This window comes from Suillus plorans (genome assembly GCF_016647745.1).
Source record: "Suillus plorans strain S12 chromosome Unknown HD556scaffold_7, whole genome shotgun sequence".
NCBI classification, from domain to species: domain Eukaryota; kingdom Fungi; phylum Basidiomycota; class Agaricomycetes; order Boletales; family Suillaceae; genus Suillus; species Suillus plorans.
The window spans coordinates 550,580-563,770 of record NW_024537391.1 but is presented as its reverse complement, the minus strand read 5'-3'; the positions used below and the strand labels follow the sequence as shown (position 1 = coordinate 563,770).

The window sequence follows — 13,191 nt, the reverse complement described above, 5'->3', positions numbered from 1 at the left end:
GTGAGTATGTGTACTACAATGTGCTGTATGTAACGCATGACAATGGGAGCGACGAGTTTTTACGAGAGGGGAAGAGGGCAAACACGAGCATGAGAGCGAGGCAAGAAGGCGAAGGGAGAAGGCGAGAGAAAGATATGAACACGTGTGTAAGAGTTTTGGACGGAAGGAGACGAATGCACAGGCGGGTAAGAGCAGAGTATCAGCACGTTGTACCGATGGTGTGAGACTATGCACGAAACAGAGTATGGCTGAGACAGTATGCTGACAACAGCAAGACAAGAAGTGGCGAGGTGGCGGGACATGATACATATGGTACGCGTGTGCGAATAGAGACGCAGGTTCAAGTTTTGAGCAGTCTCCAATACGAAAACAGACACAGAATTGTGTGTATGCCAAATTACTCCTCTTGCTGCTGCTGTTCTCTACCGACCCTCCTCTCCTTCTCGCTCTCGAGCTGATTATAAAGCAGGAAAAGGGCCTTTTCGTTGGCCTCCGGAGTACCGACGATGGTAAACATCCGTTCGCCTGTCTCATCATGTGGAGCTTTGGCAATGGAAATCTTGGATCCTGACAACCGCCGAATTTCAGTAATCTTGCTTCCACTTCGACCAATGATACATCCAACCATATCCGATGGTATGGAGATGTTCTGTGTGCGCAGGTTGGCTGTGGACTGTGCAACGGTAGGTGAATGGGGCGAAGGTGGTGGTGAACGTCGAGCTACATCTCCATTGGACTTGCGAGCTCCAGCCGAATAGCCATTAGCTGATCGTCTCGTACCTGAGGTGGCATCACCAGCACCAGGATGGAATGGAACGGTGCCCTGACCCCTCTCCCAATCTTCCAGTAAGCACTTGCCAATCTCCTCGATGGCACGGCCGATCGAATCAGGTGCGCCTTGTACCTCGACAATGCGCTCAGTTGATTGTGGAAGCATCTCCTTTGACGCCACCATGCGCGCGCCCGAAGCATCCTGAATAGCCTTGATTTTGCCACCGCTGCGGCCTATTATTGTACCCATAAGATTGTGAGAAATTAGAAGACGGATTGAGGTATGAGGCGATGATGATGATATGGAGATGGGTGATGGGCTGGATGCCACAAGTTGGGAGATTATGAGGTTGTACGCCTGAAACATGAGCCACAACGTGTGAGCGCTAAATCGAGTATATATTTGAGTTGACTTGCCTTTGCAACGGCTTCAACAGATCCGCCAACGGTAAGGACGCGCTCGTGCACGCCAGGGATAACCTTACTGACGCCAGCTCTGACGCCAGTCTGCTCACGAAGATCAGCGACATTTTTCCCGCCTTTGCCTATGATTACGCCAGCTTCCTTTGTGTTAACAAGAGCACGAAGAGTCAATGTGTCATGAGCATTATCTGGAGAAGATGAACGTGATCCTGGGGGAGAAACTGATGTGACATTCAAATATGAGTTGTAAAGATCACCCCTAGATAAAAAGATGAGATTACCAGAGGCGTGTCGAACTGGAGACTCAGCAGACATTGTGAGCTGAAAGAAAGGGGGGAGAGAGAAGTGAAAGGGGATGGAGATGAGGAAACCGAATTATTTAAATGATGATGATGGAGGTTAAGATGCAAAGAAACGAAACTTATTAACAAAACTTGCCACCGTCGTCGATGCCTTTTTCGGTGCCGCTACCGTCCGATCACACAGCCACATCTCATATGACGTTTAAGGCCGTCTCTCCCAAACTGTTGCCAAAGTCAATTATTATCCTTCAATTTGTATCATATGCATGCCTAAAACTACATCTCTGTTGCAAGTGTTTTTGGTGGAGGTTCATCGTCATAAAAAAACGCCAGCTCAGCAGAGATCGCATAGTTACATGCATGTCTTATGGGAACCATCATAACATAAAGTAACGCAAGCACATAGAAGGTGAAGTAGTCTCTCATCCAACTAGTACCCCAGCGTCGTCAGTTTCTCAAAGGATGGCGAGGCATCCGAAACTGCCTTTTGGCGCAACTTCAGTGCTGTAATCTATGTATCATGTCTGAGTCAGTCTTGTTCAATGAAGCTTGCCCAGTTCACGTACCTTGCGCTGGTGGAAGGCCTCAGCCTTAATCTTCCTCTTCTCCTCAAGACGGTCCACAACATCCTTGTAGCCCCAGCCAACCTCGTGCGACAGACGCTAAATCACACCCTGTTTATCATCCAAGTCATACGACTGAGCGACTGAGCCCACCTTAACGGTACAGTATTTCCGGCCGGGCTTCAACCGCAACACACGCAAAGCCTCAGGAACAACCATCCGCTTTTTGTGGTCGTATGGTGGTGGAACACCTTCGAAGAGCTTCAAGCGCTCAAGAGCGGTGGCACCCCGAGGAGTCTTGTGGGGAATCATACCACGAATAGCACGGAACAGAATTTTGGAAGGAGCACGGTGATGGAAAGGCCCAGATTTCCTGGGGTTGACAATATGGCGTTTGTGGAGGAAGTTGTGGTAGCGTAGCTAGATGTTTAAGTGTATGCGTCTCGTTCTTTGACTGGTTTAATGAAATGACCAAATACCTTGTTGCGGAAGAAGCTGCCGGAGATGTTGATCTCCTCACACCTCACGACAACAATCTTCTGGCCAGAGAGAATCTGCTTGGAGATTATTGAGGCCAGTCGACCAAGGAGGTGACCCTTGCCATCAATAACGATGGGTGTCGATGAGAAGGTGGCCATTACAAAGTCTATCAAAACGCGCCGGATTCAGCTTTGAAATTAGCGACATGAATATTCCGTGCTCACCTAGGGGATAGAAATACGTGTTCAGGAGCGTCTACACGGCGGATAGGATTCTTACCTTGAAGGTCTTGAGGTCGTTGTCGAATGTGGGAACTTGCAAGTCTCAGCCACTGTGACCAGAACTATGCAGTTCCTTTCGGCAATCTCCGAGCTTTCGATTGAAACTTTGTTTAAACGTTCATCACAGACTTTAACGTTTGCTAAAAAATAATCAAGTAACTATCACTAGTGCGCGTCGGGAAGTTATCATGCTCTTTCTCTTTCGCAGGCTCCATCACCAGCTATGTTCCAGGTATAATATTCTGATAATAAAATACTCCCGCTTGGCCCGTGGGGCACTTTATGCCATAGCGACGGAATCATTTGCTGAGGCGGGATACACAATTACGTTAGCGGGATACATTAAGACACGCGTCCAGTAGGTCTCCTATAAACATGTGCGCAGTGGACTCGATAATCGGACGTTCAACGTTAGTTGAGGGATCCATTGATACTGTCATAACTTGGCCAGCAAGCTCGGCGAGTCATACTTTGCTGCTTCCCTTGCAATCCACTCTGCTGTCCCGTACTCCGTTATCGTCCATGCCTTCTCGGCAATCGCATGTTCCTTCCAATAAGCAACAATTCTTGGGCGAGTCATTACTGCTATCCATAATTGCCCGCACAACGGAAAATTCCCTCCAGGTACCAGCCCCCGCTTGACAGATGGAAACAGTTGCGTTATAAATGTGATGGCTGCTGCCACTGTTGCATGAAGCGCAGTCAGTGGTCCCATCTCTTCTGGCACTACTCGCATCTCCTTCTGCAGTTCTCCGAGTGCAGCTTCTGTGTTGCGCAGGTATCGTACAGTGATGGCTTTCCAAATCTTATCTCGTGATGGTGGTGCTAGCCAATCCTGTGGTTTTTATTTCTCAGCTCACTTCTATGAGTCACAGTGGCTTTAATTACCTCTTCCCCACTCAATTGCCATACTCTGTTGGTGAAGAACAAAGATGCTTCCTTGATCATCTGTGTGCGTGCACGGGTTTGGAGTGGGAGGTCGTCATTCAACTGCCGGATGATCGATGCTTTAGCGCTGGTGCAGTTTATTCACGGACACACAAGACTTACCGTAGTTCCTGGCAGTGTTAGGATCTCCTCAAGGTAAGACAGGATAGCTGAAGTCTCGCCAAGCAGAAATTCGCTTCTTTGTTTAGAGCTTTTGTCTGTTACTCGGAGAATAGGTACGCCACCGTATGGAAACATCGCAGGCGTAACTTGGCCTGCCTTCTTCATTTCTACCCACTTCGCATGGGGAATTTCTTCGTACTCAAACTGGGTTCCCGAATCTGCGAGAATGAGTAGAACTGGTTCACATCGTGCTCGCACGGGAAAATAGGTGATGTGGATGTGGTATGTAGATGTGGATACCATGGAAGTTACGAACACTCAACCGAACTCGAACCTTGAATAAATAGGCGAGAGCGGTTTCCGATACCCTTTTATTACTCGGACCTTCCTCGGTTCCTTCAATCCATGAGCAAACAAGGTACTGACACCCTCACGTCATTCACACTAACAAGACCCGGATTCTTCCCTACATGTTCCGTTCTGAGGATTGGGTAGCGCCTAAGTGTGCTTACATATAAATATGACCAATGGCTACTAAAAACTCACCGATGCATGTTACACATCACTGACAGAAATATGGTCACGTACCGGACGCTCCCTGTCCATGCATAACAGTGACAATACGTTTGACAGTTGTTGATACCAGTCATCATCAAACATGTTGATCACAAGTCAATTGACGTGCAGAGTCCAGACAACATTGCTTCACAACATTGTTTCATACGGTTATAGAAAAAAAATGCAGTTGTATAAATGAGTGGGGGCGCGTAAAGGAGCTGGCTAATGGCTGTGCTACCAATCCTTCACTGAGCTACAAAGAAGGTCAGTAAATACATTGCAAAGATAAATGATGTCCTGACCTTCTGGTGTCTTTGCAATATAGTCGATAGCTAAAGGACGTTTACAAAGTGTTAGTGGACAGCCCATATAAAATGGGCAACGGAAGCGCACCTTGCTGTACGGTTTTTATCTCATCGGCTTCCGCATCCGGAATCTCAATGGCAAACTCCTGTTGAAGTACGTGTTGATGGAATTCTCTGTGAATATAGACGTGGCCACGCACCTCCTCTACCGCCATAACCACCTCAACCGCATCTAAGCTGTCAAGCCCGAGATGATCCGTGAATGAAGACGAAGTTGTGAGCTAATACAGAGTGCTGTTAACAGGAAAAGAGGTGTCATCGGGGCAAACATTCAGACCTTGGCTGCGTCCACTTTCTCGAAGCCCTTTAGTACGTCCAGTACGCGTGTCTGTATGGTTTCCTTCGACAACCCTGCTGCTGCCGCCGAGTAGTTCGCACGAAATACCCAGGTCTGTCTCGAGGACGACGCAAGCACGGGTCGTGCACGAGTCACACTGCGAAGGGTAAGGCGAGTGAAAGACATGATTTGCAAAGGCAACGTTTTACAACTTGGAAGGAAAAGTCAAAACGTCCGGCTTTGGCCGAAGCGGCTAGACTGTAATCACGTGGACGCAAAACGCGCTTTTGATTTTGATTTTTTGTGATAAGTCTGAATTGATCGTCATGATTCCTCTACCTCACCGGCAATTCGAAGCTGGCTCGTCTCGTCTCCCTCAGAATGCACACCAGCACGAGGATGCTAATCATTCTGCGTATGCATACGCATCCTCCCAGGCTGCGATGGCCGGAAACGCCATAACAGCGGCATTAGCTAACCCGTATGCTCAGCATGGAATGTCTCCTCATTATTATCAAGCATATATGCAGGCCATGCAGCCTCCGATAAATGCGCAAGGATATACCCTATCGTCGACTTACATGCTTCAACACACCAGTGGAAGTGCTCCGCGAAATGTATCCCGTGAAGCTAGCAATAATGTCCCTGCGCGGACTAACGATAGAAGGCCAGACTCCACCAGTGGCCAAGCGTATGCTAGTTGGTACCAGCATGGAAACTGTCGTTGTACTCGTCAAGGTTGTGTCTTTACTGGTTCTAAGAAATCAGTCGAGATACATATGATGGACCGCCACTTTATCTTTCCCCCTGGATGGCAGAAAAAAGACGAATGGGATACCGACCCAAGTCTAAAAGGGTAGGTTTCACTTGAATTCCGTCCACCTGGTGACTTTGAATTAATTCCTAGCTTAGCAAACCTATTGCGATTCAGGGAACATCTTTAATCCTCGACTCCCAAGAGGCGATCAATGGTTGGATAGCAGAGCGCAAGAACCGGTTTCCTACTACACAGAAGGTGGAAGACAAGAAGAGGAAGCTTGAGGAAGCCATCGCGAGAGGCCAGCTGACACCTGAAGACATTGGCTTACAAGCGAGAAGGAAGCGGAGAAGGGATGATTCGTCATTTCGGGGTCAGCAACCAAGGGGTCGAGGGAGGGGTAGAGGAATGGGTCGTGGCAGTCACACTAGTTTCATTGTCTCGAGGACTCCAGATACATCATCACCGATGAAACCTCAAGCAGCACCTCTTTCCTCATCAATTCCTACGGAACAACAGGATAGATCTGATCTAGACTCTAGTTCGGATGATGGTGCTCCCGAAGTTGTGTCTTCTAAGCGTCCTCCAGCTGCAGAGGCAGTCTTGGTCTCAACGCCACAGCTCAAGCAAGAACTGCAATCACAGGCGCCACCCAAACCCATAAAAAGGCCACCTCAACCTCAACCCAAGCCCCCGCCGCGAAATCCATTCGCGTCACGACCTACCTTGCTTAGGAGTGTACGTAGTGCTTGTGTCCATTATCTGTTGAGCTGCGAGTTGATATATTTCATCTAGTTGCTTCTTCCTGAAATTCGCATCACCGTATCAAACCTGTCTCAAGCGGTTCGATTTTTGGTTGACAACGACTTTCTGCGAGGAGTAGAGATGAAGCCCGGCGAGGCGCAGCAGAAAATGATTGAAGTACTGGGCAGCACTGGACCCCAACTTCAAACCGCTCTCTCAGATTCGAAGTCCCAGATGACTGTCCTAGAGTAGTAATGATATCATTGGCCAAAGAACGGGAGTAAGTAGGGATGTTGTGTAGGTTCATCGTATAATTATCGTTCATCGTCCTGAGTCGCTCTCACTATCACCATCGCTCTCACTTCCACTCCCATCCTCATCGGCTTCGACCTCCAACGTCCGTTTCTCAACTTCGAAGCCATAACCAGTCAATCCGGCCGCAATCTCGTCTGCCTTGGAAGGTGCGGTGACCACTGTTACCATAGATCGCTTCGAGTCGAACACAGGCAAAATATGCTTCTCCAGGGCAGCAAGTACATCAGCCTTCGTCACTTCCTGGTACTTCTCTAACATCTGCAGGCTGTGGTCTTGGGGAACTCCTCTAAGAGCTTGGTTAGTAAAGGAGTTAATAGCCTATGACCACTGTTAGCATGATTCAAAGCTCGAATAAACACACGTACAGCTCGGCCAGCCGTTGCGACATTCTTGGTGACGCCATAGACAATGCTGCTTTTGGCTGCATCAAGAGCGGTTTCCTCCAGTGCCACCTTGCTTTGGATCAGTAAATACTATGATCAGGAAAACATAAAACATACAGTTCCATCAACTAGTCCGCTAACGACCTCTTTTGCTTGTTTGAATGCTTCCAGACTGTTGGAACTCTGTAAGAGCATCAGCAAAAAAGTTCACCGTTCGCCCAAGAGCCGCATACCCGGTAGAGGGAGAATGTGAGCAAGCCAGCTTCTCTATCTACAGTTATGTAGGCGCCATACGCAAGACCTGAGCCTCGGATAGAACGCTACACATGTAATAAGTAAGATTCGGTTCCGCTCACAATGTGTTCACCTACCCAGAGGAAGCTTTCTGTGGCATTGAGAACCTCGAGAGCTACCCGGAGAGCGGGGAATTCAGGATGATCGAAGCCTCGTATTGCTTTCGTAGTGTGGTTGACGAACGAGCTTTCGATCGTTGGCAAGCTGACCACGGTAGCCTAAGAACAGTAACCGGTAAGAATGCTGCAGAGCCGTAAAATAAAACCTCTTTGCACCTTCGTTGCAGGATTTCTACCCAATTCACTAAGCGTGTGGCTCGCAAGCTTCAACGGAGCAAGTTTGGATTCCTGCGTGATCATGAAATGATGCCGCCGATGCTAGACAAAGAAACACGTACCGGTAGAAGGTCCCCAAAGTGTTTAGACCAGACGCTCCTTGGCTTGGGTATGTCCAAAACGTTACCCGTGACTGATATCCGTACTCCAGTGGGATCCGTCACTGGTCATATTGTGAATGAATGCCATGTCATGCTTTCATGATACGTACAGTATTTCCTCAGTTCCTCAAAGTCCGCGACCACTGTATCAGGATCCTCTTGAAGGTTCTGGATAAGTTTCGGCACAAATTCTGATTGGGGAAGGATGGCGCCAGCGAGCGACGTCGAGCTCTTATCGTAAAGCATCTCGGCCCATACAGAGGACAGAACATTGTTTCCATCACGCTTGAGTTCCGGAAGCGACTGCGCCAGCTTGGCAGCAGAAATCTGCAGTCTATACCGCATGAGACATAAAAACTAGACGAATACCACGAGACCCTACCTTTCCTTGTCAAATATCGAATTGTATACGAGATCACGTAACCATGCGATGGCTGATTCGTATTGGGATGTCTCGACCTTGAAGCTGACGCGCATTAATTCGGAAAATTGGTCAGATATACCGAGAACAGCCTCATACGAGACTGTCCCATCGTCGAGCTGGTTGACAACCTCTTCATGGCTGAGTACCTCTCCTGAAGCGCGTTGCACAGGGAGCGAGAAAAATACCGAGAGATAAGTCGAGAGGTAGGGCCGTAGCCTATTAGGCAACTTGGCCAACGAGAAGAAAGCATGGACAGCAACGAAGTCGGACTGGACAGTCTTGAGCGTCATGATCAAAGGGAGATTATGAAGCCTTTACCTTGACATGGTCGTATTGTACGAACATAGAAAGTGGCGACCCATCAGACTGGATGTGCTTGGAAAGCTGAGACTGTCTAGAATTCTGCACAGCACTTGACCGCCCTTTTCCAGGCTCTTGAACGCACTGAACAGGTATCCAGGAAATACTCTTCACATCCGGAACAGGGAACGACGTCAAAACGTCAGTCGGTATTGGCTTCTCATGTTCAGCTTTTGCAGCTTCCAACACCCGCTCTGCATTGATAAGACCATCTGGACCCAGCGTCTCCCGCTGAGTAGCAAGGCGAGCCTTTTCATCCTTCTCGAGTTTCTCTGCCAGAATTGCAGAAGGTTTGCCAATGACGACAACGTAAGGGCGGTCAATAATGTACCTAACGGTGGTTGAGCTATGTCGAGGTCATCATATATCATGACTTACTTGCGCACGAGATCCACCCATTGTGAGCTAGTCCATGTCCGTAAAGTCCTGTAATGATTGATTTCATCTAGGGCAGGGTGCATGTCCGAACCATCCGCAGCACCGTACAAGAAGTCACTTATGATGGCGCCTGAAAAGGTGTCACCTTTAGCTGACTCCAATTTGCTGCGAAGCTAGGTGGCGTCAATAACTTCAATGTTTGGTCACGGCCTGGTGGTGCCAACCTACCTGGCGTTCATCCCGGTTGATGACCATAGACATTCTCGTCATATCTATACCATCCAAGGCAATCTGTTTGAAACTTGCGACAAGCTTCTCATCGAAGTTATCCAACGCTTCGACAGGGACTGAACCAATATAGATCGGCAGATCAACCATTGTCGCACGAGTGTCTTCGCTAAAGTAGATGTACGAACTTACAAGGAGTGTCATCAGTCTAATACCGCACCGAATTATGAACCAGATACTCACCAGAGCGGTGACTCGATTTCGATGTACTCCTTGTTCAAAGGGGCAACAGGCGATGATGTAAGGTATGTAGCAAGAATGTCTAAAGCCTGCGAGATTGTAAGCTCCAAATCAGAAGGTTTGTAAGACCACAGACTTTTCGCTCTACGAAGTCGTTGGGCGAGGGACCAGTATAAATGATCAAAAGTTCGCCCTGGCTCTCGTCCTTCTCAGGAAACTCGACGGTTTCCTTCGTGATTTTCTTGATGGGAGAACGGTTGGCACTAGCGGTCTCTAAGAAGGGTCGTTTCCAACCGCTCGGGCGGGGGCCATGGTTTTGACCATGTGAAATGATACTAGGTTCAACCTTGTCCTGCACTACAGCCAACAAAGACTTTGTTCCGGTAGAAAGCTTTCCGGTAACGATCAAGGACAGATTATGCGGAACATAGTAAGTGGCGTGATAATCCCTGACTAAGATCAGAAGGACGTTAGTGAAGGATGGACGCCAAGAGGGATTGATTCACTTTGCTCGACAGAGAGTGCCCTAAGTGCTGACATGAGTCCACCGGTTTCGCTACGATAGGCACTCCCAAGGGGGTACAAGAGACGCTGTGAGCTGAAAGGTGAACATGAGCAGTAAAAACAATGGTATAGCATAATAACGGACCGAAGGCCCATAAGATCGCCCGACGTATTTTCGCGGCCCTGCATTTCACTGTACACAACACCACTATTCTCGCCCTTTGCATTAATGTGGTGAACCTAATCACGGCGCGCGTGTCAGTATGTCCGCGAACAACAGCTTTGACAAACTGCCGACCTCAGTCAAGAAGGCTGCCTTGGTCATCGTGGGATAGAGGATGTGATCCACATATATCGGTAAAAGTTGGAGGAAGCCCTGCTCTCCAGCAGTTGAAGCGGTATACGCTGGGAGAAAAGGATCGATGGATGGAAGGAATACGGCACTTCAGAAAAGACTTACCAGTATGATCGGTGTCTGTCCATGCATTGGTTCCATGAGAAAACCCGCGATTCGCAAAATGATCTATGATGCCTTTGTATGGGTATTTTTCCGAACCCATGAAGACGAGACTTCCAGAAATATTAAGCTACATTTGAAAATCCATTGGACACTCCACTTACTGCTCTAAAGTGTGCGGGCAGCCGCTGTCATCGAAGACTGTCACGAAGTTAGCCCCGGCGTTAGTCACAAGATGGAATGACACCGACTTTCGGTACCCACAACGAAGTAACCGTTGACGATAGGCGCTAGCCAGAATATTAAGAATAGGTCGAACAAGATGACACGATGCATACCTTCATAATCGAGATGCACAATAGTGAGACCAGTAACACGGCTCTGCCATCTTGATACGACGACGTCAGTATAGTCTAGCTTGACACGTTTGATCAGGTCGAAGTTGCCATAAGCATCAAAGTTATCGTGCGGGGCAGCTGAACCATTTAGAGACTGAGGTGACATCGATGAGATGGATGATTGGAAGAAGCGGCAGGGGGAAAGGAAGGGGAGATTGCGATTAGCGCCGGTTTGCAGTTGGACCGATAGGTTTGATAGTCCGATGCGTCTCCGAGAGAGAGCCCTTGTACAAAGCCGGGACGCCGTTAACAGTCGCCGCTGCATTCACTCAATTCGAGATTTTTCTGAGCGGAACAGTGCTCTTTACGTCAGCACTTACTTGGGTCCAATTTTATACTGCTCACACACTGGCATGTGACTACAAATGACGCTGTCTCCTGCGTTCTCTCGCGCCTGCTCTTCAAGGCCACTCATGGAGACGAAGCGTGTGTTTGATTACAAGCCAACGCCTGAGCAATTGGCTCTTGCGGAGGAACGACGTAGACAGCGCGAAGCAAAGAAATTGCAGCAACAGAATGCCCAGAATCAAGCTCATCTCCCTCCAATGTTTCTTCCAAGGCTATGGAAATCTTTGCCAAGCACTCAGAGTGCACCTCGGTCCACTATGAAGGTCATGTCCTGGAATGTTTGTGGATCTTCATCTTGTATTTCGGAACCATGATGCATCAATACTTTAGCTTCTTGCTCAATGTCTGATTCGTGCGTGGTTTGGTTCACGCCCAGTGTGTGTTCAGGCTCAGTGATGGTCGAGGATAGGCTCGAACCTATTTCCAACAAGTTCAAAAGCCCTTAAAACCTCTCACAGGGAGCCTATGATACATGCAGAGATTCTGTCCCATTCTGCGGATATAATGTGCTTGCAGGTTAGTCGTCAAACCATCTCAGACGTTCAAGTTTCCATGCTGAGTGCTGCCACCTACAGGAAGTGGATCGCCTAGAAAACCTTTCTTCTACTCTAGAACAGGCGGGGTATTCCTTTGCTTATGCTGCGGGCCCTGGAAAGCAGCATGGCTGCCTTATTGCTTACAAGCAGAACAAATACAGCCGAGTGGACGAACTTATAATTGAGTACGACAAGCAAGAAGTGCAAGAGGATTCTTCCCATCCTGCTACACGTATCGGATCGAGTCGCATTACGAAAAATATTGGTTTCATGGTCGCATTAGCTGAAGTCGGGGCCGATCACCAAGGTGTCATCATTGCAACCACCCATCTGTTTTGGCATCCTGCGTTGGTGCAATTTATATGTTTCAACTGAACCCACATTAATATTGGTTTATTGTTTCAGATTCACGTACGAAAGGGCAAGGTGTTTCAGTTCATTCGCCAGTCGAACATATCGCTGAGCTGGCTCACAGGCAGGCCGGCATTCTCATTCGAGAAGTCCTTAATTTCCGACAGTCTATGAAACTTGACCATTGGCCCTGCATCATCGCCGGCGGTAAACACGCTAAATTCGAAGTGAATTACTGTGTGTTGACTTCCTCGTGATTCTAGACTTCAACTTTACTCCCGATGACCCGGCATACTCCTTGCTCGTCGGCGATTCGCTTACTGAGGCCCAGTCTCAGCGTTTGCATACGTCTCGTGTTATTCATATAACCATCGATCCCACTATAGTACCAACTGCCAAGAAGGCAGACGATGAAGAGGGAGATGGCTCAGAGGCTGATCCAGATAGGGTCATTAATAACTCCAGAGTAGCCACTTCATCAGACGGACTGCTGTCCGACCTTGAATTGACATCACTCTTCATCAATGGTGCCAAGCTTCGGAGCGCATATGATGAAGGTCAAAGGACTCAGAGAGACAACGGCACCCCAGGTGATTTGTACACATTTGGCGATCGAGTCTCTTTGCCCCCGACCAGACTCGGAGCTCATGAACCAATGTGGACTAGTTACACAAACTACTGGAAGACGACGCTAGGTTTCTTCGTCTCTCCCGTCTCCCTTCGCTTGCTGAATTTGATGTTGTTAGACTACATTTTCTTCGTGGACACACCCAAACACAGCATCAATGTCGCAGGCTACCTCAACCCACATCGTACCACCGACATGGAAGCAGGTCTTCCTCAGATTGGGGTTTGCGGAAGTGATCACATCTCTCTTTGTGCAGAACTCCTTTTATCATGATAGATTACAACGTCGAGGAGGTATGTGGCATAACCTGTCTAGGGTATTTCAAATGGAATGGAGCCCA

General features: G+C 48.3%; 7 protein-coding genes across 7 annotated transcripts; 2 read left to right on the top strand and 5 right to left on the bottom strand.

Moving 5' to 3' along the window:
- Positions 1 to 112: 112 nt before the first annotated feature.
- Positions 113 to 1,689, bottom strand: HD556DRAFT_886482 (cytoplasmic protein). The gene is made up of 3 exons (XM_041311939.1): positions 1,476 to 1,689; positions 1,189 to 1,415; positions 113 to 1,129 (listed from the first exon to the last, which is right to left on the bottom strand). Exons 1-3 carry the CDS (start codon positions 1,507 to 1,509, stop codon positions 398 to 400), a joined length of 993 nt encoding a protein of 330 aa, XP_041165003.1. The 5' UTR covers positions 1,510 to 1,689; the 3' UTR covers positions 113 to 397.
- On the bottom strand, positions 1,666 to 2,846 carry HD556DRAFT_1338170 (60S ribosomal protein L13a). The gene is made up of 5 exons (XM_041301977.1): positions 2,764 to 2,846; positions 2,539 to 2,705; positions 2,213 to 2,479; positions 2,063 to 2,158; positions 1,666 to 2,007 (listed from the first exon to the last, which is right to left on the bottom strand). Exons 2-5 carry the CDS (start codon positions 2,695 to 2,697, stop codon positions 1,927 to 1,929), a joined length of 603 nt encoding a protein of 200 aa, XP_041165002.1. The 5' UTR covers positions 2,698 to 2,705; positions 2,764 to 2,846; the 3' UTR covers positions 1,666 to 1,926.
- An 83-nt stretch (positions 2,847 to 2,929) lies between these two features.
- On the bottom strand, positions 2,930 to 4,512 carry HD556DRAFT_1338166 (uncharacterized protein). Its single transcript, XM_041301976.1, has 3 exons — positions 3,871 to 4,512; positions 3,709 to 3,810; positions 2,930 to 3,655 (listed from the first exon to the last, which is right to left on the bottom strand). The coding sequence occupies exons 1-3, from the start codon at positions 4,171 to 4,173 to the stop codon at positions 3,257 to 3,259; spliced, it is 804 nt and encodes a 267-aa protein (XP_041165001.1). The 5' UTR covers positions 4,174 to 4,512; the 3' UTR covers positions 2,930 to 3,256.
- Positions 4,513 to 5,369, bottom strand: HD556DRAFT_1338162 (acyl carrier protein). The gene is made up of 5 exons (XM_041301975.1): positions 5,071 to 5,369; positions 4,934 to 5,014; positions 4,822 to 4,879; positions 4,731 to 4,760; positions 4,513 to 4,681 (listed from the first exon to the last, which is right to left on the bottom strand). The coding sequence occupies exons 1-5, from the start codon at positions 5,254 to 5,256 to the stop codon at positions 4,674 to 4,676; spliced, it is 363 nt and encodes a 120-aa protein (XP_041165000.1). The 5' UTR covers positions 5,257 to 5,369; the 3' UTR covers positions 4,513 to 4,673.
- Positions 5,370 to 5,567: 198 nt separating this feature from the next.
- On the top strand, positions 5,568 to 6,823 carry HD556DRAFT_1229414 (uncharacterized protein; the record flags this gene model as incomplete). The annotated part of the gene is made up of 3 exons (XM_041297279.1): positions 5,568 to 5,926; positions 5,983 to 6,565; positions 6,623 to 6,823. The coding sequence occupies 3 exons, from the start codon at positions 5,568 to 5,570 to the stop codon at positions 6,821 to 6,823; spliced, it is 1,143 nt and encodes a 380-aa protein (XP_041164999.1).
- Positions 6,824 to 6,892: 69 nt separating this feature from the next.
- Positions 6,893 to 11,094, bottom strand: HD556DRAFT_1229108 (Metalloenzyme, LuxS/M16 peptidase-like protein; the record flags this gene model as incomplete). Its single annotated transcript, XM_041297268.1, has 21 exons — positions 6,893 to 7,204; positions 7,252 to 7,338; positions 7,387 to 7,452; positions 7,503 to 7,589; positions 7,641 to 7,781; positions 7,839 to 7,910; positions 7,961 to 8,061; positions 8,110 to 8,333; positions 8,382 to 8,692; positions 8,742 to 9,114; positions 9,162 to 9,334; positions 9,390 to 9,576; positions 9,633 to 9,718; positions 9,766 to 10,082; positions 10,136 to 10,227; positions 10,279 to 10,373; positions 10,432 to 10,538; positions 10,594 to 10,703; positions 10,755 to 10,791; positions 10,842 to 10,880; positions 10,929 to 11,094. 21 exons carry the CDS (start codon positions 11,092 to 11,094, stop codon positions 6,893 to 6,895), a joined length of 3,183 nt encoding a protein of 1,060 aa, XP_041164998.1.
- Positions 11,095 to 11,401: 307 nt separating this feature from the next.
- Positions 11,402 to 13,124, top strand: HD556DRAFT_1229018 (Endonuclease/exonuclease/phosphatase; the record flags this gene model as incomplete). The annotated part of the gene is made up of 8 exons (XM_041297262.1): positions 11,402 to 11,614; positions 11,667 to 11,688; positions 11,746 to 11,852; positions 11,912 to 12,219; positions 12,278 to 12,298; positions 12,348 to 12,430; positions 12,487 to 12,918; positions 12,970 to 13,124. 8 exons carry the CDS (start codon positions 11,402 to 11,404, stop codon positions 13,122 to 13,124), a joined length of 1,341 nt encoding a protein of 446 aa, XP_041164997.1.
- Between the last annotated feature and the right edge of the window lie 67 nt (positions 13,125 to 13,191).

Excerpts from the sequence above, each read along its gene's own strand:
- HD556DRAFT_886482 (XM_041311939.1), bottom strand. The coding sequence starts at position 1,509 with ATGTCTGCTGAGTCTCCAGTTCGACACGCCTCTG. Across the intron at positions 1,416-1,475 it reads TCCAGTTCGACACGCCTCTG|TTTCTCCCCCAGGATCACGT; the intron begins GTAATCTCATCT and ends ATGTCACATCAG. Across the intron at positions 1,130-1,188 it reads CTGTTGAAGCCGTTGCAAAG|GCGTACAACCTCATAATCTC; the intron begins GCAAGTCAACTC and ends CTCATGTTTCAG.
- HD556DRAFT_1338170 (XM_041301977.1), bottom strand. The coding sequence starts at position 2,697 with ATGGCCACCTTCTCATCGACACCCATCGTTATTGATGGCAAGGGTCAC. Across the intron at positions 2,480-2,538 it reads GCAGCTTCTTCCGCAACAAG|CTACGCTACCACAACTTCCT; the intron begins GTATTTGGTCAT and ends TTAAACATCTAG. Across the intron at positions 2,008-2,062 it reads AGGCCTTCCACCAGCGCAAG|ATTACAGCACTGAAGTTGCG; the intron begins GTACGTGAACTG and ends CATGATACATAG.
- HD556DRAFT_1338166 (XM_041301976.1), bottom strand. The coding sequence starts at position 4,173 with ATGGTATCCACATCTACATACCACATCCACATCACCTATTTTCCCGTG. Across the intron at positions 3,811-3,870 it reads TAACACTGCCAGGAACTACG|TTGAATGACGACCTCCCACT; the intron begins GTAAGTCTTGTG and ends ATCATCCGGCAG. Across the intron at positions 3,656-3,708 it reads GGCAATTGAGTGGGGAAGAG|GATTGGCTAGCACCACCATC; the intron begins GTAATTAAAGCC and ends TAAAAACCACAG.
- HD556DRAFT_1338162 (XM_041301975.1), bottom strand. The coding sequence starts at position 5,256 with ATGTCTTTCACTCGCCTTACCCTTCGCAGTGTGACTCGTGCACGACCC. Across the intron at positions 5,015-5,070 it reads AGAAAGTGGACGCAGCCAAG|CTCACAACTTCGTCTTCATT; the intron begins GTCTGAATGTTT and ends ACTCTGTATTAG. Across the intron at positions 4,761-4,821 it reads GATAAAAACCGTACAGCAAG|CTATCGACTATATTGCAAAG; the intron begins GTGCGCTTCCGT and ends AACGTCCTTTAG.